This window comes from Seriola lalandi, unplaced genomic scaffold (assembly GCF_002814215.2).
Source record: "Seriola lalandi dorsalis isolate HSWRI2012SDOR001 ecotype SW California unplaced genomic scaffold, Sedor1 jcf7180002054522, whole genome shotgun sequence".
Classification (NCBI taxonomy): Eukaryota; Metazoa; Chordata; class Actinopteri; order Carangiformes; family Carangidae; genus Seriola; species Seriola lalandi.
In genome coordinates this window covers 1,249,630-1,275,255 of record NW_019525075.1, presented here as the reverse complement: position 1 = coordinate 1,275,255, position 25,626 = coordinate 1,249,630, and the positions used below count along the sequence as shown (strand labels likewise).

Below are 25,626 nucleotides of genomic sequence, written 5' to 3'. Positions count from 1 at the left end.
GTGTCATGACAGATGAACTGAAGACAAGGCCAGGCTTGTAGCTTGACCTTTCTCTAAGTCAAGTGTTTGTTCCCCATAAGAGGCAAGAAGGGGATCATGTTATATGATGTGTAGTAGTTTGCATTCTTTCCTTGTTGAAAGATGACACTGGACTTGCAAAGATGGGCAGAGGGCATTAAGAGCTAAATACTGAGGACTTCACACCCTACAAAATAGGCCTATATGTTCAATAAAAATGTGATACTTGATCTCTTATGCTCCTGGCTGTGCTTATTTGGAAGAACTACAAATATAGCTGTCTCCTCAGCAATGTTCTCAATGCTCAGCCATTTGTCACTACTTCAAGTCTTATTGTGGAACAACCTTTGATATAAAACACTCACTTCCTTGGCGATCCTAAGTCTCCTGTTTGACATAAAGGGCACCATTACTCACAACTCTAAGATGTGAGTCCAGTTTTACAGATAAAATAAATGATTAATGAATAGATCTAATGACGCTTGTATCAATTTAATGCCACTGCTTTCAGATTTATTTAATTCTACTATGTATATATACTCTGTCAAATCATTGTGCAAATTAAAGTAATAACAGAGAGAGAAATTATGTAAAATTACAGAATGGGAACGATGCACAGCCAAAAGACACGATACAAAGCCATTAAACTTGTTAAGTTGTTAACTGAATCTCGAAACAGGGATAAAATCATGTCAATGTATTCTTTTATTGCAGTATAAATAAACTATATAGATTAAGTACATTTTATGAAAATTTCATTAAGAAATACTTTAAAGACAGACTGAACAAACTGGAAAGATTGTTTTTGTCTTAAGTGATTTAAATACCTGACAAATCAAGATACTTATCACATTGCTGCAGAAGATCATTCAATCCAGTATTGGATGTGAAATATAATTACCAAAAATGGACTAACACAGTCAGAGATAATAAAGGAGTAGGTATTTAAAAACAACAATAGGAGGATTTGGATTCCTTATGTCAGATTATTAAGGATTGTTTTTTAACGTTATTACAAGCAGCTACTAGACTGTAGATCCACAGTACGATTAGTTTCTTAAGTCAGAATTCTGGTGTCAAGTCTCAAGTAAGATTTTATTTTCATTATTATTAAACCAAAAATGCTGTATTTCTTTACATTCCCTTGCATCTTATTGCGCATTCAGAAAAGATAAATCGCCTATAAACTGATTTATGATCGATGTTCATTTATACAGTATCAAAACCATAAGCGGAGACGTCACTGCTTATGCTGCAGCACGAGCAGAGGTATCAGTGTGTGTTGAGGTCGACTATTAGGTTTATTTTCATCACAAGACCCCATTCCGACACGTCGCAACATTTGTGTTGAAGCGTATAGAAAAACTGTAAGGTCACTAGGTTGACGGGAACATTATCACCACTTGGCAACGATTTGCAGTTATTGTGACCCAGATGACTTTGACATGATAACAGGCGACAGTTGACAACCATGTTAACAACCGTGTTACTTGAATGAATGATGAAGTTACACTGGCCACATTTAGACACAAAATACAACACTCAGGATCACAGTTGAAGTCCAGTGTTACTGTAAGTTCTTGGATTTACATTATGATTCAAAAGTTCCGATTATTTTCTGTCTCGGAACGTACTTTTAAATTGTCTTATGTAAATGCATGAGCTGAGCTGTAGTTTATAATGCATAATCATGTATTCATTTATAATTTTGTGTACTTAAGGAGCACTTAGTGGCTTTGATATATGTATCTCTGTATGCAGTTGTTGAAATCGTTTTCTAATGGATTATATTGTAATAAATAATTGAAATACTCCAGACAGTTTAGTCGCTATAGTTGAGAAGCTGCCTGATTTGGATAAAATTGTCAATCTCTTTACAAGCTCTAAGTTAAAGGGTATCACCATTGTATTTGAACTATGTTTGTATTATATAATTTGAATCAAGAATTAAGAGAGGCAAAGACAGTCAATTGCTTGTAGATTTATTTCTTGTTAAACACTCGACAAAAAGATCATATTGTATGATTTCTTGTGCTGTGTCTCGTCTAGACTGATGCTCATTCTTCAGCGTCCTTTCCCTTTAAATCAATACAAAGAGACAGAGAGAAGTTACTTGTCAAAGGACATTGTTAAAATATTCTGTTAAGATACCGAAGTTTCTTGTATCATAATTATTATATCAGAAAATGTAATGATGGCTGAATGAATCAATATACCCTGACGATTTCACGACTCTTGGCTCTCAGCTTGTTGACTTGAGACTCAGCGATGTCAGCACGCTCCTGAGCCTCCTCCAGCTCATGCTGAACCTTCCTGTACCTGGACAGGTGAGTGTTGGCCTGCTCCTCCTGGAAAGCATTAAGTTACAGTGTTACCCTGAACCATCTTGCCGGTTGTATGAAATAAAAAGCCACACGCGCAATAAATCAGCCTGCATCATGCTGTCAGTCGTCTGGTGTTAAGCACACTTGAAGTAAAGGTGTTAGTAGAGTAACACATATTTGGACTGCATGTGTCAAATATTTCACACTCACAGCTTCCTCAGACTGCCTCTTGTAGGATTTCACTTTGAGTTGCAGCTTGTCCACCAGATCCTGAAGTCGGGCGATATTCTTCTTGTCCTCCTCAGCCTAGAGGTAGTGCACAGTATAATATAACTGAGACTAAAACTACAGGGAGGTCCGTCATCCCCTATTGTTTCATGAATATCTTTAAAACCACTTGAGAGCACACAGCACATTCTTATGTACATCTTCCACAATGAAGTGAAGGCATTTCAGAAACTTTGACAAGAGCACAACGGCACACGCTACACATATCGAAGATATGATTCAATGCAAGACAGCAGATAAATCTGCATACCGTCGCTTTCAACACTTGCAGAATGTGAAAAGAGGATCCTTCAGTGCTGCACAGACACTGTCATCTCTGTCAATCAAGTAGTCTGTGAGTGTACATTCAACAGTTCCTCCTCTTTCCAGTTTTTCATAGTGAAAATCTGTGGAACACCTCTATAAATGTCACACATGTGGCATCCTAATATAAGCACATAACTGGATGTATTTATAGCAGGAATTGTAGAGTTTTTATTTTTAGCTGTGGTCTACTCTATATCACCTCAGTATGTCAAGCAGTGTTGGAGCTTCAGCCATATGATGGTGATTCATGCCCTCTAGGGGTTTGAAACACAATGTACATCCATTTTGTTTTTAGAAACACAAATTACAGAAAGAAATTAAAATAATAATATTGAGTTGATTTGTTTAATTACATTTTCAGGTGTACTATATATAAGATTTATGTTTTGGTTCTCCGTACCTGGTAAGTCATTTCCTTCACTCTGCGTTCATATTTACGGACGGCTTTCACAGCTTCAGCTCCACGCTTCTGCTCAGCCTCGACTTCAGACTCGAGCTCTCGAACCTTAACAACAAGAAGTCCAGATTTCATCAGCGTTCAAACAGCAAAGTCATATGATGTAACTGTAATGTGTATTCTTAAGTCAAAAGATTTGTTACATCTGAAAATAGTCCAATATAAATGAACATATGCAGTTTTTTGGGGACATTCGCATCCATATAATCCTCATCAGAGTTGGATATGAATACCCTAAAACTGAAAGTCCTCAATTCAATTGTATTTCAAAAAGTACAGGGATATAGAGCCACAACACAAAAGAAATATGTTGTAGACTTACCCTAGCCTCTAGCTTCTGGAGCTGCTTCTTGCCGCCCTTCATGGCCAGATTCTCAGCCTCATCCAGACGGTGCTGCAGGTCCTTCACTGTCACCTCCAGGTTCTTCTTCATCCTCTCCAAATGACTGCTGGTGTCCTGCTCTTTCTTCAACTCTTCTGCCATCATGGCAGCCTAATCAATCATTAAAAATGCCAATGAGCAGAATGATCAATAGTACGGCCTAATTTGTAAGTCAAATGCAAAACAAAAGGGTAAACTGCAACAGGATACAGTGTTCAGCTGTAAATATAAGGCAACAAGCATGTACTTTAAGTTATAAAGCAATTATAATGTTCATAAAGGCTTATGTCATATTTTGTTTGATCTTCTGTCCTACCCTACCTGTGATTGTCAGCTGTAAGTCTGAAACATTTCAGCTGTTATGTAACCAATCGCCACTGACCGCTGCTAGGATGTATGTATGGCTATTGTTTTTTTAGACATCAAATAAGCTGTCAATGGCTGTCTGAAAGAGTTTTTTCATGACAAACCTTGTATATTTTACTTAATTTAAAATTAGTCATCCATTTCATTTACTCATCCTTTCAAAAACCATGGTACTACTGCTGCTCCAAAGTAACTACTGGAATGTCTCACATGTAACCGTATAAGTGGCTGGGTTTTGAACGAAGCACTAACTACATGCTAAAATACTAAAACAGAGCTCACATCAGTGATGGCCTTCTTGGCCTTTTCTTCAGCATTTCTTGCTTCCTGAACAGCATCTTCCACTTCACCTTGGATCTGGATAAGGTCAGCCTCCAGCTTCTTCTTGGTGTTGATGAGATTTGTGTTCTAAAAGAAAATATACAGTGGGATTTTCACATTTACAAAAGTGTCCAATATTTTAAAAATACTCTAAAATACAGTCATAACACCTGAGAGTGCAGCAGTCCCACACGCTCGCTGGCATCAACCAGTTCCTGTTCAGCCACTTTGCGGCCTCTCTCCGTCTGCTCCAGTGCAACTCTCAGCTCCTCAATCTCAGCCAGCATCAGGTTGTTCCTGCGCTCCACCATGGCAACCTGCTCTTTCATGTCTTCCTGACTTCTAATGGCTTCATCAAGGTGCAGTAGAGTGTCCTGAATTTAAGACAATTCCTCAGTTTACATATGTTTACATCTCTCATGTAGCTGTGTTTTGAAGCATATTTATGTGGTTATGCAGATTTATGCCCAACCTTGAGTTGTCCTTGCACGTTTCTCAGCTGTTTCTGGGCTTCAGCTGCCTGGCGGTTGGCATGGCTCAGCTGAATCTCCATCTCATTGAGGTCTCCCTCCATCTTCTTCTTGATTCTCAGGGCATCATTTCTGCTCCTGATTTCAGCGTCCAGCGTGCTCTGCATGGTCTCAATCACTCTCTGGCTGTTCCTCTTGATCTGATCAATCTCCTCGTCCTTCTCTGCAAGTTTCCTGTCAATTTCATTTTTCATCTGGGTGAGCTCCAGCTGGACACGCAGTATCTTTGATTCTTCATGCTCCAGTGTAGCCTAAAAAAATGAAATGTAAGAACATTTTCAGAATTTAAGTATTAAGGATTGGTTGCAATTGTTGTAGTTACTGAGTTCCCTGTCTGTGTTTGTACTTTGCAAATATGTCGTTTTAAATACCTCCGCTTCCTCTAAGGCAGTTTGGATTTCTGCTTTCTCATTTTCTGCTATCTTTTTCCCCTTCTCCAGTTCATGAATTGTCTTTCCTGATTCACCAATATGTTCAGTCAAATCAGTGATTTCCTCTGTTGGAAAAGAAAAATAAAACAAATATATTAATGTAATACATTAATACAGTAATAATTATTTGTGTTTAGTTTAGTGTTGTAATTAGAGTATTTCTTCAATTCTTTATCTCATTTTCTCCAGTAAGATCAGGCCTGCCATTAAAGCCCAAACAATGTTTGCAAAACAATTGAACTTACATTAATTTTCCATATGGTGTAAATTGTTTATCCTTCATCTTGAATGTGTCATATATTTATTAAAATATCTTTTTCAAAGTAATGTCAACAATCACATGCAGGATTTATCGTCTTACGTTGCAGGTTCTTGTTCTCCCTTTTCAGGGTCTCCAAGTGGTCCAGAGTTTCTTCATAGGAGTTCTTCATCTTGAACAGCTCAGTACTCATTGAGCGAGCCTCCTTCTGAGCTCCCTCCAGCTCTGCCTGGCTCTCCTCATACTTCTGCTTCCACTCAGCCAGAACCTGAAAGTACAACAAACAAGTGAATGTTTTTGTTGCCTCATGTATATAATAAAAACCAAGTTTATACAATAAATATCTAACCTTGTCAAAGTTCCTTTGCTTCTTGTCGAGGTTAGCAGCTAGAGCATTAGCTCTCTCCACATCGATCATCAGGTCCTCCACTTCACCCTGCAGTCTCTGCTTCGTCTTTTCCAGAGAGGCACATTTTGCGTTCACAGCCTCGATGGACTCCTCAGCATCCTGAAGACGCTGGGCAAGCTTCTTCCTGTTAGAACGTACAGTAAACAGGTTTAATGATCATTTACAGAATCAATGCAGGTGGAAACAGTGTGACTTCAGGACTGTCCATTACTTAGCCTCCTCCAGCTCCTCAGTGCGCTGGATGGCATCAGTCTCGTATTTGGTTCTCCACTGAGCCACCTCGCTGTTGGCCTTGGACAGTGCACGCTGCAGCTCAGCCTTGGCCTCCTGCTCCTCCTCATATTGCTCTCTGAGCAGGTCGCAGTCATGACGGGATGACTGAACAGAATGAGCCAGGGCGTTCTTGGCCTAATGATCATATGATGCAAATTTATCGCACATATTTTTACATTATCATCATTACTAAGAAATAAACATGGGCATTTGTAGCTGCATTCAGCAAGAGTGTGATGCAGTACCTTGACTTCTTCCTCGAGGTGCCTTTTGAGCTCCTCAATCTGATGAATATAAGCCTGTTTGCCCCTTGTAAGCTGTGAAACAAGAGACTCCTTTTCCTCCAACTGACGACCAACTTCCCCTGATTGGAATCAAACAAAATAATTTCCTCAGCGTCTTTATTTAGTGATTTGTGTTGCTCTATTGTTTTGTGAAACATTGCAGGTTCTGTTTTTATCTTAAATCCCAGATGCTGCACTCACCATTTTCAGTCATAAGTCTTGATCTCTGAACATTAATTTCATTTAACTGACGCATATGCTCTTCATTCTTGGTCTTCAGTTCACTTAGTTGATCCTCAAGAGAACGGCACATTTTCTCCAAGTTACCCTAGAGACATAAACAACATACTTACAATATACAACAATATACAACATACATACTAAAATCTGTAGTAAAGTCCACCATAGTCATAATACTTCTGTACAAAATATAAAGCTTGAATTACTGTAATTATTATTCTTTTATTAAAAGAATCACTTGTAGATTTTACTTTTGATTTGGCGATAGACTCCATATTGCTGCTGAGGTCATCGATCTCCATCTTGAATTCACTTTTCTCTTTCTCCAGCTTCTGTTTGACTCTCTGGAGGTTATCGATCTGTTCTCCCAGCTCTGCCACACTGTCAGCCTGCTTCTTGCGCAGAGCTGCCGAGGTGGCCTCGTGCTGCAGGGTGGATTCTTCAAGATCACGACGCAGCTTCTGAAACTCTGCCTCGCGCTTCTTGTTCATCTCAATCTGTACAGATGTTGCTCCACCAGCTTCTTCGAGCCTCTCGCTGATCTCCTCAAGTTCCCTGGAGAGATCAGACCTCTGCTTCTCTACCTTGGCTCGAGCAGCCCTCTCAGCCTCAATCTCCTCCTCCAGCTCCTCAATGCGAGCCTGTGATGTAAAGTCATGTTTAAGTGTGCTGCAAGCTGAACCCTTACTTCAAATGTTCATTACTTTGAGTGACAGTACGTCTGAAGTTGCTTTTTGGGTCTCTGACCAAATCGTAAATCATATTATTGAAAAACGAGACAATTACTCATAATACAGAGAAAATAAACAGCCTTTCTGTTCTGACAGTAAACCACAGGACACTTCAAAGTCCCAACTGAAGTTTATACTGATAAGGTTATGATTTTTTTTTTTAAAGAAAAATACTGTTTTCTTCTCACCAATCCTAAGTGTTTGTTCGAATTTTTCAAACGGCTTATTTATAAAGATGTAAATGCACCAAAAAGGTTGCAAGATTTTTTTAATAATTTTAGTGAGTGTAAAATAACTGCACCTGAATTACATTGTCCATCCATCAGTCACCATCACTAACAAACGTTCAACAAAATTTGCCTCCACAAAGTCCAAACTGATATTTACACATTACCTGCAATTCCTTGATTTTCTTATGAAGCTGAACACTAATTCCCTGTTCATCTTCTATCTTGCTGAGAAGCTGGCTGATCTCAAAGTCCCTCCTTTAATAAGAAAAACAATGTTAGCTGAACACTTGATTTTAGAAATTTTGGGGGTCATAATTTAAATTCCCATCTTTACACACTTCTTTATTTTCTCCTCAGACTGCTGCTTGTCGTTCTCCAGATCCATTATGGATTCATGGGCCAGTTTCAGATCTCCTTCAAGCTTCCTTTTCACTCGCTCAAGATCCATACGGAGCTTCCTCTCCTGTTCCAAGGAACCTTCGAGCTAGGCAGTCACACATACAGTAGCGTAATGAGTATCAATGGAAATATTTCAACCAGTCTCAGTATCTGCAAGCATGCACAAATTATCTAAACTGTCAGTTTTAATTATTTGCATCCAAAACGCACATTTAATACAGAAACATTTTCTTCAAACACATATATAAACTCACATCATCCACTTGCTGCTCCAGCTTGGTCTTGGCCTTTGTCAGAGTGTTGACTTTGTCTTCCTCTGCCTGCAGATCATCAAGGACCTGCTGATGGGCCTCCTGGAGGGCTTTCTTCTCTTTGGTCAACTTGACAATGGTCTCATCTTGAGCAGTCATTTCCTCAACCAGGTTTTTAACCTAAAGAGTTTTAATAAATTACATTTTTTAATATTTGATCAAAGTATATTTAAAATGCACACAGTTGAATAAACTGAAATTATGACTGTCACCTTGTTCTCAGTGGCGTGTTTCTCCTTTTCCACCTTCGCCAGGGTGAGCTCCAGGTCATCAATGTCCTTCTTCAACTCAGAGCACTCATCCTCCAGCTTCCTCTTCTTTGCAGTCAACTCAGCGTTGATTTCCTCCTCATCCTCCAGCCTCTCAGCCGTCTCTTTGACTTTGGCCTCAAGCTGGATTTTTGCTTTAATGAGCCCCTCACACCTTTCCTCAGCATCAGCGAGGTTTTCACTTTCCTAGATTTACAATGAAATACAATAAAATAACATTTAGTCAACTGTAAAACCCAGGATCTCAGAAGTAACACATTTCCTCTTTCTACTTAACTTACAGACTGAACTTGCAGATGCAAGTCATTCTTCTCCTGCAGGAGAGAAACCATCTTCTCCTCCAGTTCTTTCTTCTTGGCCAGGGCCTTTGCTAGCTCCTCTTTGGTCCTTTCAAAGTCCTCTTTCATTTGGGCCATCTCTTTCTCAGTCTCTGCACTCTTCAGCAGAGGCTTTATTCTGAAGTACAGCTTCATCCATGGCCAGGTTTTGACATTCATGAATGAGCGGATGTTGTACTGGATGGAATAAATTGCCTCTCTGGTGATACAAGACAAAAAAAGAAAGGTTTCTTCTCTTGTTTGGTTTTATAGAATATACATGCACATATTAAAGACAGTTGAGTGAGACTTTTTCTTACTGCAGCAGTATCAGCCCTTACTTCCATTATTGAGGCTAGAAATACAGTTTATGGGCTTAACAATATAACACAGTGGAAACATGTTACAGTGTTATTGACCTCAGGGACCAAGCCTTAGCTGAGGAGCTCCTAGTCAATAAAGGAAGAGACATCAAACAGTGCACCACATATGAACCCTAAGAACTGGCAACCCCAGTTTATCCACCTCCTCTCTGATCTCCACCGTAGGAAAGAGATCATGTGGTCTACTTTATACACACTTTTAACTGCATTGTGTCTGAATGGTGCTGCCTAAATAAACTTGCCCTCCCTGACAACAAATTAATAAAGACAAAAATTCTTTTCTTCTGAGTCTCTGATATTCCACAGCTTCACACACAACTGTCTGGTGTTAATTAACTGTGTTCAATATCCAGATATCTTTGGTCCAGCAAGTAACCTTTTTCCCTGGGAGTCCCTTGTCCCTACACTACAGAGCTCAAACTCGGTGACTGAAAACAAAGAGGTAATGACACGTGGCGGGCTAATCCGATGCCAAAGAGATAACCAGTAGCTTGCACTTGCTATGCTGCTGAATGAACCATGTGTTAAGTAACGAATCAAAATTATAAAAGCTTAAGTATCATCATGTGCAATACCTATGGAGATTTTAGTAAGAAATCTGTCCAAAATGATTCATGTCATCCATTCTTATGCTCTGTAATGCTATTGGAGCGGCTCCTCTGTCTCCCTGGATCTCATTAGGATGTCAGACATATGCTTTTTCCATCACTGCCACAGTACTGACTGTACTGAATATTAGCTAGGAGCAACCACTTTGAAGCAACCCCACATATCCATAAAAACACCAGGTCAGAGTCAACAGCAAGCCAGTCCTCCAGTAATTGCACTGACAATTATATTTATAGGAAAGTCTGAACAATATGCTGCTGCAACAACTACCATAACCTGCACTACATTATGTAAACCACGTACAGTATCTTGAAAACTGTATCATCCCATATATGTATATAAGAAATATTTTTAATAGCCTATCAAAAATTTCATTTCATTTTTTTTCAAATGCTCTACATGACAGCTTATTTATAATATAAAATCATAAACCAACCTTCTTGCCATCATCTTGACAAATTCTCGTCTCATGAGGAAACCCCTGCAGAGAGCCTGAGTCATTGTGACCAGCGCGACCAGTTTTTCATCTCTCATCTCCTCAAGTGTACCCAGTAGTCCAGCCTTGAAGAATACCTATCCATCGATACAATGGCAATGACTTAACCAAAAAAAAATTAAAATTTATTTTACCGTTTCATGATTGTAATTGAGTCTCTTTATTTACCTTGGTATGGCCAAATCTGTACTGTGATTTGTCCACGCTTATGGATTCCAGTAGTTTCTCTGAGGCCTTCTTGTTGTCAATGAATTGCCCCTCAGGGATGACACTAGCATTCAATACTTTGTATCTGAAAGGATTGACTTGAATCAGATCATCTAGAAAGCAGAATCATCATATGTCGACTAACGGGTACCTAAGTAGCTACTGTACCTCTGCTTGAAGTCACCATAGAGGATTCTGCTGGGGAAACCTTTCCTGCAGATCCTGATGCCTTCCAGCACACCGTTACACCTCAGCTGGTGGATGACCAGGAAGTTCTCCATAAGACCTTAAATAGTAAGAGTACTGTTTAGGCGACTATGGGTCTGACAAGCTAATCATACCGTAGGTGAATGAATTAATAAGTATTCCAATGAGTTATGGGCTCATGAGATGATTATAAAACTGCATGAAGACCTCTCTCATAGGAGCTGTGTTGAGGAAATGAGACTTGCATGCTATTCGTGTACAGTGTACACTTTTGTTAGTAGACGTGACTTTTTTGGACCTACCTGGTGTTTTTGATTCATTGGGAATTAAACAGCGCACAAAATGTGGGTGCGTGCTCCTTAAGTTGGTCATCAGCTTCCCCAGGTTTTCCTGGTGACAGACAAAACATTTTGAATTTGAATTTCTTTCCCAAACAATTACATAAAACATTAACATGACTACATTACCCAACATGTTTCATAACCTTTAGATAACATAACCCCACAGCACAAAAAATACAAATGTTGGCGGATAAATGAGCTTAACATTGAAGTTTTAATTTGTAAAGGTTAAAAAGTTTGGTGGTATATCTGAACTTATATATATCACAACTGAAATATGTTTTTGTTTGTATAGTTTTTTGTTTTACCTCAAAGAATTTGTGTTTTTAATAAATAATTATGTAATTATGTTAATAAATGTTTTAGAAATCTGAATGAATCCAGACCACCCATGTTGGACAGTCTTCCTAATTAATACAACACCTTCATTTGCAGCAATGTGCATTTAGGTAACGAAGAAGGCCTGCTACAAATCTCTGGTATTAACAAGTCACAGATGTTCTATAGTCATGTTCCTTGTGTAATGCTTGGCATTAGGATCTCCGACTATGAACAACCCTGTGCACTGTTTACACACAATCATATGTGTTACTATTGAAAAGTGAGTATAAAACATATTTGTAAAAATAAAAATTACCCTGAAGAGAGCCGACACCGTCTGGAAGGAACCACCCTTCTTCTTGCCACCACCCTTCTTTCCACCTTTAGCATCTGTAAAAAGCATTTACAGTTTTATTTTTATTTTACATCCTCATTTTGCACTTTGGTAAGTATGATGGTCATTCAATCACTTTTTAGGAAACACAGAAGTTGAAAACTATTGTGGATCCCAGAAAGAGGCTGAGCGCTGTGCTTTTAACTTTCTCTCTGAGCGATCATTTCACAAGTGCATACAGCTGAAATCACAGCACAGTCTATGTCTTTAATTTATGTGTTTGTTGATGTGATGTTGCTTTTTTAAAATCAAGATTTTAGCCGTGTAGAGCAGCAGCTTGGAAATAACGTAGAAGTTAACATGCAGTCTTAATAGGCCTTTTGAGTCACTATTTCAAACTTGTTCTGTTGTCTGACAACAGAAACAGAAAAAACATGTAATTAAGAACAGCTTTATTGGGAATTCTGCTTGTATATGTGAGCATGAAAAAACACTACCGTCTGATCCGGCATGTGCTGCATAGAGGTGACCCAGCAGTTTGACTGAAGACTTCTGGTAGAGCTGAACCACTGAGTCGTTCAGGGGATCCTTGTTCTTGTCCAGCCAGCCAAGGACATTGTAATCAACAGTGCCAGCATAGTGCACCAGAGAGAAGTGGGCCTCAGCTTTGCCTTTGGCAGGTTTTGGTTTCTGGAAGGGGGCACTTTTCCCAAGATGCTGGTCGTACATTTTGTTCTTGAAGGTCATGTCTGTTGCCTTGGGGAACATGCACTCTTCTTCAAGGATGGAGAAAATGCCCATTGGCTGTTGATAATTAAACAAAATGAAATTCTGCACTGCCATATTATGGTGGAGAAAATACATTTTTCTTCATTATTGAAAATCTCTTCTGTAGTACCTTCTCAATAAGCTCAATGCAGGCAGCCAAATCCATGCCAAAGTCAATGAACTCCCATTCAATTCCCTCTTTCTTGTACTCTTCTTGCTCCAGGACAAACATGTGGTGGTTGAAAAACTGTTGCAGTTTTTCATTGGTGAAGTTGATGCACAGCTGCTCCAAGCTGTTGAACTTGAAATAAGAAAGATGATAAATGGCCAAACGTTAATTGTGCTGCTGCACTCTGCACGAACAAGTGCTGTGTGTAGTTAACTTACATCAAAGATTTCAAACCCAGCAATGTCTAAGACACCGATGAAGAAGTTTCTGGGCTGCTTGGTATCCAGCATCTCATTGATTCTGACGACCATCCACAAGAACATTTTCTCATAGACAGACTTGGAGAGAGCCATGACGGAATTATGCACCTAAAGATGGAAAGAGTTGGAGTTCTGGTTATGCAAGACAAGTGGTATTTTCATATTAATTAATACATTTATGTTCCTAGACTAATATCTGTATGTAAATTACCTGTGGCACAGTTTGACCTTTAACCACCATTTCATTGCCGACCTTGACCCTTGGGTAACACAGTGCCTTGAGCATATCAGCAGAGTTCAGACCCATGAGGTAGGCGATTTTATCAGCCTCTGATAAAAAACAGAAACCACAAAGATTAACACATATTGCTAAAAGATGTTTCCAAGTTACAAAGGTGATTGGTGATGGTATGAGAATCTACAGTATTTTTACAAAATCCATCCATTCAGCCTGTGCTGCTTAGGTGGATCAAGGCCACAGTGACTTCAAGCTAAGCAGAGTAGCAGTGACATCATCGACATTGCCAAATCCTCAGGCTGCTCCTGGGGAATCCTGAGCCAATCCCAGGCATCCAGCATGTTCTCGGTCTGCCCGAGGGTCTACTGCCAGTTGAGTGTGCTCAGAGGACATTACTTAGAAAAGCATCTGGGAGGTATCTTTAACTGGCTTCTTTCAGTGCAAAGGACCAGCAGGTCCACTCTGATCTCCCTCCAGTTACCTGATTTCATTACCTGGCCTTCAGCCAAGAAACCCTGAAACACTCTAGACACCCTAACTTTTACAATGCAACTATTCTCAATAGTAGAAACATAAATGAATATACAAACACTACTGTATGTGTGAAACTGGATCTCTGATTATAGGACACAGTTAAAAAGAATACAGGATATTGGTAAAAAATAAATTGCTCCAACTATAATATTAAGAAATTTTACTCATTTACCCTCAGTGCCATCAGGCTCAGCCTGCTCTTCACGCTGCTTTTGCTTGAACTTCATGTTTCCATGATGCATCACAGCTCCAGTCAGCTTGTAAATGCTCATCTTCTCCTCTGATGTGAAGCCCAGGATGTCAATGGCAGTCTGTAGAATGAATCATCAAAAAAACAGATCTGTTGAAAACTGTTCCTCTCAGGTCATCTCCAGTAAGAAACCCTTCGTTACACAGAAAGGTTTACTTGTTCATTGTGAGTTATCAGTTGCTAAAACACACCATCATTGACATAATCTAAGAAATCCTTACATCAGGTGTGATATTTAATCCCTTTAAAGTTAGTGTAACTTTTAATCTTTCTGATTTTGCAGCGTGTCTACTCACATCAGTGGCGATGAATTCTTCTATGTCATCGATACTTTTGACAGTGATTTCACCATGACTGACCATGGGAAAGTCGTAAGGGTTGGTGGTGATGAGGAGACCCTCTGAAAAATATGGATTTTATTTCATTATACAGATTCAGGTAAAGCACGCATTTATTCGATAAATGTATATATTGTATGGCTAAATTGCTCACCTATCAGCTCAGGTTTGTGGCCTGTCATGATCTGATAGAAGATGTGGTAGCTCCTCTCAGCAGACAGCTGGAACGTCACTCGAGACTTCTCCAGCAGATCTGTCAATCACACAGTTAGACACCGGTCAGTTCTGCTCAACGAACAGAGGGTACGAGAACAAACTAAGGTTTGTGTGCTGTGCCACATCTAGCCTTACATGTTTCAATGTCTGCTGAGGCCAACTTCCCAGTTGTTCCGAAGTGGATTCTGATAAATTTACCCTATTCAAAAGAAAACTATGAATTAGGATTATTACTTCTTAAAAACTGATATTGTGCGAAAAGACTCAGGTTAGCAAACACTTACAAAGCGGGATGAGTTGTCATTCCTCACAGTTTTGGCATTTCCATAAGCCTCCAGCAGTGGGTTAGCTGCAATGATCTGATCCTCCAGCGACCCCTGAAAATGATGTTCCATGGTGTGTCTTAGTATTTTCTTATATTCATTTTCATAAATATCATCATGTACAGTATATTACATTATTTACCTGCATTTTTCCAGCAACTTGCTCAGCAGCTTTTTTTCCTGAAGCCACTGCGATTGTCGCAAAGTACTGGATGACACGTTTGGTGTTGACAGTCTTTCCTGCACCGGATTCTCCACTAGAATTAATTATATGACACATTTGTTAGTGTAAGTCAGACATAATAGTAGTAATAATAGTACAGAAATAATCAGTCTAAGTTATATTAGTCAAAATTTGCTCTCTTTAGTGTTGACTTACGTAATCAGGATTGACTGATTTTCACGATCTGTTGAGAGAATGCAGTTTGAACACTTATGCTGTATTATTGCATCCATTTATCATGAACAGTGAGACTATATGATATTTTATATTACAGCAGTCAGGGTGTGCCCATAGGTTGCAAGTTTACCGATTACAACAATCTAAAACACTGTATAATTTTCAAAGGTTGGTTTCTCTGAAAGAGCGGCTTATAAAATGATTAATACCTTGGAGCATGAACTGATAGGCATTGTCAGAGATGGAGAAGATGTGGGGTGGAGCCTCAATCCTCTTTTTCCCTCTGTATCCTGCTACAACCACTGCATCATACACTGGGAGCCACTTGTAGGGGTTCACAGTGACGCAGAACAGCCCTGAGTAGGTCTGTTTTAAGAAGAGGATATTTAAATATAGTGTGACCTCCATGTTTACAATATCTATCTATCTATCTATCTATCTATCTATCTATCTATCTATCTATCTATCTATCTATATATCTATCTATATATCTATCTATCTATCTACAGTATTTAAACTGGTCTTACATAGATCATCCATGCTGCATAGCGCTCTTTGAGGTTATACAGCACAGACGGCTCACTGAGGTGGGTCATCATGGCCATGTCCTCAATCTTGTCGAACTTTGGAGGGTTCATGGGGAAGATGTCATCATCCTTTACAGTTAGAGTCTGCCCCCAAAACAAAGTAAGATTAGTACTGAAAGTGTCAGCATCATCATGAGAATATGTAGTCATTACTTTCACTTGTGTCATTGCATCTACATACCTTCCCACCCTTAATTTCCACGGTGGCTTTGCCACCCTCCTTCTTCACTACTTTACCCTTCACATACATTTCAGCAGGCTCAGTCACAAAGTAGGCTGTTTTGGCATCAAAGGGAGTGTTTTGAGCCTCTATTCTCTCCCTTTCAGGTTTCCGGAGGTATATGGCTGCCGGGCCAAAACACTCCATTTCTGGGTCCCCACTCATGGTGCGTCTGTTGAAAAAAAATAAGAATTACTACTACTACTATTAATATTTTTATTTGAGAGAAAGATAATTTAAGATTGGTTTCTATAAAATAAAAAAGTGCATGGCTTATTAATACATTTTTTATTTGATTTTTTTTTTTTTTTTTCATTTAAGTCACATGAATCTCATTTACCTTTTTGATGCCAAGTGATGCAGTTGCTGTGTGGATACTACAAAAGTCAAATTCAAATTAGAAGTAGACAAAAAACTCACAAAGCAGATTAATGAATAAACCACAGATCACAGTTAAAGCGTGATAGAGGACTTACCTCCTCTGGCAGCCTATCAGTCCAAAACTTTGGTGGAGCCTGGGAGCGCCGCTTTTATACTGAAATCGCTGGCCACCATGCAGGAGCAGCCCTCCTGTTAAGGTCACTGAGCTTGTCTAAGAAGAATGGTATGAGATAGCTGCCCAATCTCATCATCGCCACTGGTGTCACCTTATCCTACATAATACAAAAACAAACATTGAGCTAAACCCCAGATCAAAATCATTAAGTCTTGTCCAAAAACTAACCAGTAGGCTTTGACTATGCATTTTAACATGTAAACATGCCATACTTTGTGCACAGTGGTTCTACTAGAAGGAATAAATGGTATATAATGTATTTCAAGAAATATTTTATTTTATATCTTATATAAATGAAAATTAGGAATTAAGCTGTTACTCAAAATCTTTGTGAATGTGCACCACATATTCATTTTGACAGGATTTTGGTCTCCATCTGCAAAGACACATTTGACATTGTTTCAAACATCTCTTGAGCAGAGGCTCAAGTGTTTAGTTGAAGCTAATTTAAGATCCATTATGGTCCATTATACTGTTGTGCTTTCTCCCCAAAGAAAGATGACACCTAGGATGCTGTGAAAAGTATTCTCTTGTGGTGTGATTCAGTTGCAATAAAAGGTGACATTCAATATGTCTGGCATTTCTTTCCAGTCTTATTAGGACTTAAAGCAAATATAGCCTCCAGCTCAAAAATATCCAAGCCTTACTTATTGCAATTGTTTACAAATGCATTGAACGCTTCAGTTAATTACATGTCAGATGTATTTCAGCATCCTATTACTAAGCACCTAAGAAAAATGTGTACGCTGTGAAGCTCCGTATTCCTGGCTCAGACTAACAGTATTGTGACTAGGTCATAATCTAATCCAGTTGAATTTAGTTTTGTATCGTGGTAAGTAGACACAACAGAGGTTTGTTGTTGGTTCTCTTCCTCTTTAGTTTGATGAGTTTTATGGGTCACTGGTCATGGTTTAATTCCTGCAGGAGCCTCTGATGCTGCAAATATGTATGCTTTAATTGTCTGCGAAATGAGGTATGTGTAACTGTGTGGTTCTTTGCATTCAAAGCTAATATAGTTAGAATATAAAGAAATTAGCTTTACTGCAAATTTCCCAACTGTGGGACTAATAAAGGAATATCTTATCTCTTATCTTTCTTAACTATTGGTGGTTGCAGCGTGCTGTGTGCTAGTGGAACACAATGCTAGCAGTGATCAGATGAACCTAAGTGCTTTGCACATTTCAGTCAGACTAAATGTAATCTTTAAAAACCAAAACGTTTTTAGGAAAATTCAACTTTTTTCAACATGACTATTAATATACATCATCATTTACATCCAGAGTATATGTTCCTGGGGGGATAAAGTAAACATATAGAGATCAAAATATGTAAGAACAACTAAATTAACACATGATAATTTTTCTTCTTGATTTTTTTTTTAGTTTAGTTGTGTGGAATAGGTCGTGTTGTGTTGTGCCAGTACTGTAAAAGATATTGTGCTATTAACGTATGTTATTCAGCAACCAAGAGAAGATGAGGTAGGGAAAGCTGGTAAAAGATTTTGCTCTATTCTAGATAATTAAGACCCTGAGAAGCTCATATGTACATATGAGATCCAGAGTTATCTGACCAGTGCAGCTGCTGTAATTTCACATGACCCACACAAAAACATAGCCTATATAATTCTCTATACTGGCACTTACAGAATGCTCTATTTTCTGAATTGCTTCATTTATAGGTTTTCAATTGTATCTTATGTATTAATAAATAACAAGTAGAACAAATAATCAACTGCAAATATTTGTTTAAATGAAACAATTAACAACTTCTTCAGATAATAGACCACCTGTTGGTTTTCTGTAAACACTGTCAAGTCTTCAGGGTGGCCAAGACATTTCTGAACTCACCAAATACTCCCTTGAGTGTGATAAATAAGACATCTCTGTGCAGGTGTTACGCAGCACACTGAGGATTTTGTTTGTGTGTATGGTTTGTGTTACCATTTACTCTTGTGTGAGAGAGAAATTCAAATTAGTTAGGAGAGAAAGGGAGCGAGGAAAAGAAAGATATACAATGGCACTTTTCTTTGTGTTTTTCTTGAGTCGACACCAAAAAGTTATGACTACGTTTGTTTTACTGAAGGCAGCAAGTTCAGGTAAGTCGAATAATTAAAATACATGTACCAAGTGGGCCTTTCTGTTTACACCTGTGAAATATCCTGTACTTATTATGGTACTGTTTTCATTTATAAGTATGGGACATAGTATTGAAGTTGTTACCTGTAAAGGTTATAACTGTGACAACAGGCATGATTTTATTTATTGATTAATTTGCTGTTTGCCGTTTATGTGGAGACTGCATCATAAATGAAAATTATACCATCAGTCTTCATCTCATCAAAGTCAGAATGATACTGACATTGTAAAATGATACAGCCACACTTTATAAAAGTATTCAACATACAGTAATGGCTTTTTGTTGATATGTGATGCAGTGATGGAGCACGCTGAACTCCCTGATCTGGCCTGAGAGTGAATGCTTGAAGCTTGAACTGTTTTTAAGATAGGGACATCAATTGTAGCCAAGTAACTTTCCCCTTTTCCTTCTCAGTTTGTTGGTCTAATATTCTACACATTTAACTGCATAAAGAAATATTCAAATCTCAGTACTTGCATACCAGTATGCAGTAGATTAATTGGCATGGTGTACTGAAAACTACTTAACAATAATTGTATCATATTGATACAATCAGTATCAAACTAGAATTACTGACTCAGAGTTGTATGCTTCCACCAACCAGTCAAGTTGCAGGAAATATGGTTACAATCTCCCCTTCCTGAGTTACAGCGCTGAATAATGGCCAGAAGTGTTTTTGCAGAACATTCTGATTTCACAGTGAAGTTGACCTTTGACCGTTTGGATAATATCATCACTTCATCATTTTATCCCATTAGACATTTGTGTAAAATTGTGTCATAATTAGTGTATGACCTGTGACCTTGACCTATGACCACCAAAATCAAATCAGTTCATTCTTGACTCCAAGTGAACTTTTGTACCAAATTTGAAGCGATTCCCTCAAGGCGTTACTTAGGGTTCAGGAGAATGGTATGTACGTACGGATGGATGGACAACCTGAAAACATAATGCCTCCGGCCATAACTGTCGCCGGCACATAGTAACAAGTAGCCCTTGATAGTTAAATTACTTCATGCATTTCTGGGTGTCCTCTACTGTATATCATCTTTTTACAAAAAGAAAATTATGAAATATGATTTGCATGGATGATGCACGTTTGTGGATTCCATAAAATTTCAAGAGATCATACTCAGGTAAGTGTGGAGATGAGGTGAAGGTAAAATCCCTGTTGACATAACATTTCATAAAATCAGCATGACTTGAAATGTAAATACAGTCTGTAAGTGCATTTTTGCAATAAATGTTTTTTGTTTAGTTTGCTGAACTGAGAAACAGGAATGCCAGGTCATCCCTTCAACTTCCCAGCTCGTTCTAGACCTCCCTGAACCGAGATGCGTTAGTGCGTGATGCTGTCAGTGAATGACTATGAATTGATTTGGTAAGTCTGATTACTGATTTATGATCCTTTCTTTGGGAGTGGTGCATTTCAACAAAACTACTAATATTTTTTTTAGATTAATCTCAAGAAAAAACTTGACTTTTCACAGAGCCTCTTGATGAAACAGTTTATGTTGGTTTTTTCTTCAATTTGTCACCTGTCTGGACATTTTCAGCAGTCACCCCATCCATCAATTCATTTTAACAAAATCTAAGATTTAATTTTAATTAAATTCAGACAAGTGTTACATATTCAATAGGCCCATAATAAAAAAGGGCATTTCAAACCAATTTGCTTAGAGGCAACTGGTTAGTTAATATACAATATCAATTTCATGACCATGTATAATTTTTATTGTTTAAATGTTTGTAACAGTTTGTGGATTTCCCTGCATTTTGCACGTTTCTATTTTATATTTAGTAATATATTCATTCCTATGTTGACATTTTTGTAATTCTGATTATTTTTGTTCCCCAAAGGTGAGTGGTTCTTTACACTGGTATACAGACCAGTATCCAGTCTTTTAGTTAACTTTGCATGCTTGTATATTTCTTAATGAGCCTTCCCATATCACTTTATTCCCAAATCTTTTTAATCTAGGAATACTTTTAATTACACAGACGAAAAGAAGAACAATTAACTTGTTCATTCTGTGAGTCATGCACCCCAAAGCAAATAAGGGTAGGTTTTTTGAGAATTGTTTGTATTATTTTCCTCCCCTTTTATCATTGTTTCCAACTGTGTTCTGGGGGAAGTACATGTCCCTTAGATAAATTAATGGGAATTAATTTTATAAAACAAATAGTTAGTTTTGTACCTACAGTGCTGTTAAACTTTTCTTTGACGTTTCTCTCATTTAGCATCCATTAGCTTCTTTCTTCCTCTCCTTCTTCTTCTTCCACTTCCTGTGTAGATGAGGAATAATACAGCATCAGTTTGTTGGTTTGGTTAGTTAGTTTTCTGGTTTTCTGGATTGGAAATGAAACAGGATGTAGTGGCTGTAGAAGCAGCTAATAACATGGGAACAAAATGGTTTACTAAGTCTGTCTAAAGATGCTATTGAGCTGCATGATGGGAAATGTAGCTTAGAACCATACTATGAGCTAAAAGTCAGGATATCTTGGCATCTGCTGCTTTAATTTTGACCATTCTACTTTTATTTGTCTCTTGTGAGTTTTCTAACTTTAAGGAAGTACAACACTAAATCCCAGTAGCACCCATCTAACAAAGACATAACTGCAATGCTCAGTATTGGTCCCTTGGGACAGATAAGTTACTGATGCCTGAGTGGATCTGTGAATAATATTTTAATCTCTGCACAGGGTGTAATAAATCAGCTGCATAAAGTAGGTGACACATAGCTGTCCTGTACTAGAACTCTGCAACTGGCTATGCTAGTGTCACTTGCACATTTCAACCGATAGTGTAATGTAATAGCTGTTCAATATTCATTTAAATAAGCTTAAATTTCAGTTCTCTGTGAACTACAGTGCTTCATGACATATGAAATCACAAATAGGACAATAAAGAAGGCAGATTTTATTCCCTCAAACTATGTATAAGAAATCGCTGTAATAAACCAACTACGCAATCAGGTAGTAGAAATACGTATATCAGTATCTCTTGAGTGGTATTAACTATATATGAAAGAGAATAAACTGCGCAGTATAATATCATTATTTTCACATGCAATAAGGGAGAATGATGGAAAAGGAGGTTAAGGAACACTGCGAAGAAAACCTACTGGAATTTGGGTAGATAATAAAAACATGTCTTTAAAAATGCCAAAACAGGAAAGGCTAGTTAAACAAGGCTTATACAGTTATATACTGTATATAGTAAGCAGACATGAGTGTATACATTGTTGTGTCTATCCTTTGTAATTCTGAAATAAACTGGAAATTTTAAAATGTACTCAAACTATAAACATCTTCCTGCAAAATTTTATGAGGGGAGTGTCAAATCTTTTCCTAGGGCACTAGGTAAAGATGGCAAAGTAAACATAAACATAATACAGTTATGAAGTAATGACTTAGCAATTACAACCAATGAGAGTTTATATAGCAAAGCAATTAACTGAATTTCATCTTTTATCTCCATATTTCTAAGACCAATGCATGTGTGCAAAACCAGTGGGTTCAGAACTCTCACAAAATCAAAACATAGAAACAAAGAGCAGGCAAAGGCACACACACTGAAGAGCTGACATGTATGTACTAAAACTTCTAAACATAAATCACAAGTGATGGTTTAAAAATCTAGATGTGTAAATGTGTCATACCATATTTTAGGACCATACAGGGTGTTTTCCTGCCTTCTGTCCAATACATGGTGGGATAGACTTCAACGTACCTCTGTGACCCTGTATAGAAACAAATAGACAGGAAAACGTAAAAAAAAAAGAAGAAAAATGCATACATACATACCCACCCACACACACACATCTATATATAAATATGATAATAAACGATTTTAGACTGATAAACATACTATCTAACGCCACTCAGTGTGAGTTGATGAGGTATGTTAGTGGACCAGAGGATGATGATAGAGAAGCTGGTAATATAAGTAGCATGTTTACACCATTGCAACTTGAGGCTCCCTCTGGTGTTTAGAAGATGCCACTGACCCCCACCACCACATCAATGTGACAGTCATGTAGCGCCTTTCAAAACACAGTTAGAAAATGCTTTATATGACAAGATAAAAACTGAGGACGAAAAATAACAATAAACAATTTTTTTTTTAAACAATGAGTAAAAATGAGAAAGAACATTCCAAAGTTATTGAATTAATAGATAAAATAAGAATCAGGAGAATTATTTAGTATAATAATAGATTCAAGACATTAGTCAGTAAATTCAGACCATTAGACCTGAGAAAGCACACCTACAAAAATGTGTCTTTAAGAGGGATTTAAAAGAGAATAAGGAGCTCGCTAGTCTAACTTCCTCAGGGGAGGCTGTTCCAAAGAGTGGGGGCCCTAACAGAAAAGGCCCAGTCACCCTTGGTCTTCAGCCAAGATTGCAGAATGGTAAACAAAGCTGTGCACACGCTGTCAGTAGTTCAAGGTATAGATATAGAAAAGTTTGTTTCATGTTACTGCACAAAGGTTTCAAATAACTTATCAATATCACAGAAAGGCCACTCACAGTGTATTTTAAACATAAATTATTTGGTGATTATGACAATTTTCTTCTACATGAAGTCAGTAGCTTCCAACATAGAGTGGATGTCCAATAGACTGCTGAAGAAAGATCCACAGTCACCCTCACCTCTCCCACCACAATCTCAGGAACTCTAAAGCAAGGACAAGCAGCCAGGGCCAAAATCTCACACTGAGAGCTAACTTTAACCAACACACTAAACCTTGTCACAAACAAAATGTTCTGACTTTCTCCAAAATGACAACAATTGCAGTCACTGGTTCATGGAGCAGTATGAGTACAGCTTATTGTGAACATGCATTGGAAGATTACAAGACGATATTACAATGTTCAAGACATATGAAGAGAGCAGTTTCCATAAAGACATAGATGAGAAACTCATTCTGGAGATTGTTGACGACCCTGCAGCTGAGGCTGCAGGGTTAATGAGCTTCACATGCACATCGAGACAAACACACAGGGGCTGAGAAGTTTGAAAATGTTCAAATCTGTAATCATAAAATAACCATACGAACACTTACAAATAGTGTAAATGACTGTCGTACCACAACATATAGTCAATCTTGTAAATCATTTCTAAGAGTCAGCCCAAAGGCAATTAGTGTTTGCACATAACTACTAGTGTAGTACACCAAACCTTTTCTGCAGAAATTTACCTTTAAAAATTATAATACAATAATGCAGAATGCATCATCATACACTTCACAAACATACAAAAAATTTGAAATAAACTAAAAATACATATACTGACAATGTTAAACATGCATGCTACTGTTACTGTAAATGTATATCCATGCTCTTTGTGGCCAGCCAGTAAACTGGAATGTTACTCAACACCCACCTTGGTTTGTTATCCGAAGCACAGTTGCTGCTTGACAAATGAAGAAAGTGACAGACAAAGATCAAAGGCCATAAAAACACAATAAGCCTCTTGAGCATGTGGCATTTGGCTACAGCATCAACACAAGCCTTGTGCTATATTTGAGTTTTGCCCTAATAAGACGGAAGATTTCATAGCAGGAATCGTGTAACACACGCTAACTGAAGACAGAGGCTCATTATATCTTGGTGGTAACCACTTTAGAATTTCTTCTTCTTATTCATTGCCGTAAGAAGATCCTCTTTCCAATGGAAACAGTGCCTAATGGCGCTCTACCCACACTTTCAAATTCGTACCGGCTGTTTCCCACGTTCTTGGCAAGTATGTCTGGTACACAAGTACACTTGTCATTTTGACAGCATCCTCTGTCTCTTCACTTGCTGTAGACATTTAATGGACAAAACAGCTTAGAAATGAATCCAGAGAGACACATGCTGAACTTTGACATGTATAAAAAAACCTTCATGGCGAGATGAACAGTGAAACATAAAGGAAGTGGAGCTGGGATCCATCACTCAGTTGCTCTACATTTAAGGATTGTCTCAGTCTCCCTTGTGTACCTCTTAAGAGCAAGAATAAGAACAGCTGTTGGCACTGTTGTGAGAAATCATCCCTTGGCAATCTTTCCCTTTCTTTAAAGCTCATTGGCACTCATTTTGTTTTTTAATAATTTCTGACTTGTAAGGACTCTGAAACAGTATATCAGTGACTTTTTAAAGCTTCTCCAAAGCATAGCAAGGGGTTACTGTTGTGCCAGAGAGCATTATAAAGATGTGTTAGTCACACCTTTGGACTGTAACTACTGACTTAACCTTGAGCAAGAACTAAAACAACTTCACATCTGTAGCCCATTTGCATACACAGTAGTATGCATCATAATTTCAAAATGTTGCTTTCATGCTCACATTTTCAGACAACAATGCTAAAGACATCAACAGCCTACTTCTTTCTTTGAGCAAAGGAATAAATATTTATAAAAACCTCAATTCCCAACAAATTCAGAGCCAGCCAATGATCTGACATCGAAGACATCTCATAAACTGTGTAACGTTACAGCCAGAAGTAATAACTAACGCACAAGCATAGTGCCAGGCAACATGACCAAATACAGCAAGACACTTGTGATAGGCTCTGATCACGCCATATAAAAGGAACAGCAA

General features: G+C 38.1%; 1 protein-coding gene across 1 annotated transcript; it reads right to left on the bottom strand.

The window, feature by feature from the left end:
- Positions 1–1,983: 1,983 nt before the first annotated feature.
- Positions 1,984–24,483, bottom strand: LOC111660837 (myosin heavy chain, fast skeletal muscle-like). The gene is made up of 44 exons (XM_023414246.2): positions 24,428–24,483; positions 22,701–22,781; positions 21,241–21,324; positions 16,823–16,999; positions 16,687–16,723; positions 16,308–16,518; positions 16,067–16,210; positions 15,749–15,905; positions 15,519–15,546; positions 15,282–15,396; positions 15,101–15,193; positions 14,952–15,015; positions 14,755–14,853; positions 14,559–14,662; positions 14,185–14,323; positions 13,452–13,570; positions 13,199–13,348; positions 12,942–13,112; positions 12,541–12,847; positions 12,026–12,099; positions 11,350–11,437; positions 11,009–11,126; positions 10,802–10,925; positions 10,574–10,710; positions 9,110–9,365; positions 8,772–9,014; positions 8,503–8,679; positions 8,188–8,333; positions 8,014–8,104; positions 7,140–7,529; positions 6,850–6,976; positions 6,610–6,728; positions 6,303–6,499; positions 6,032–6,215; positions 5,785–5,950; positions 5,364–5,488; positions 4,935–5,243; positions 4,633–4,836; positions 4,424–4,549; positions 3,716–3,886; positions 3,337–3,441; positions 2,553–2,648; positions 2,235–2,366; positions 1,984–2,096 (listed from the first exon to the last, which is right to left on the bottom strand). The coding sequence occupies exons 6-44, from the start codon at positions 16,509–16,511 to the stop codon at positions 2,076–2,078; spliced, it is 5,820 nt and encodes a 1,939-aa protein (XP_023270014.1). The 5' UTR covers positions 16,512–16,518; positions 16,687–16,723; positions 16,823–16,999; positions 21,241–21,324; positions 22,701–22,781; positions 24,428–24,483; the 3' UTR covers positions 1,984–2,075.
- Between the last annotated feature and the right edge of the window lie 1,143 nt (positions 24,484–25,626).

Excerpts from the sequence above, each read along its gene's own strand:
- LOC111660837 (XM_023414246.2), bottom strand. The coding sequence starts at position 16,511 with ATGAGTGGGGACCCAGAAATGGAGTGTTTTGGCCCGGCAGCCATATAC. Across the intron at positions 8,680-8,771 it reads AACACGCCACTGAGAACAAG|GTTAAAAACCTGGTTGAGGA; the intron begins GTGACAGTCATA and ends AAAACTCTTTAG. Across the intron at positions 3,442-3,715 it reads TCCAGAAGCTAGAGGCTAGG|GTTCGAGAGCTCGAGTCTGA; the intron begins GTAAGTCTACAA and ends CTTGTTGTTAAG.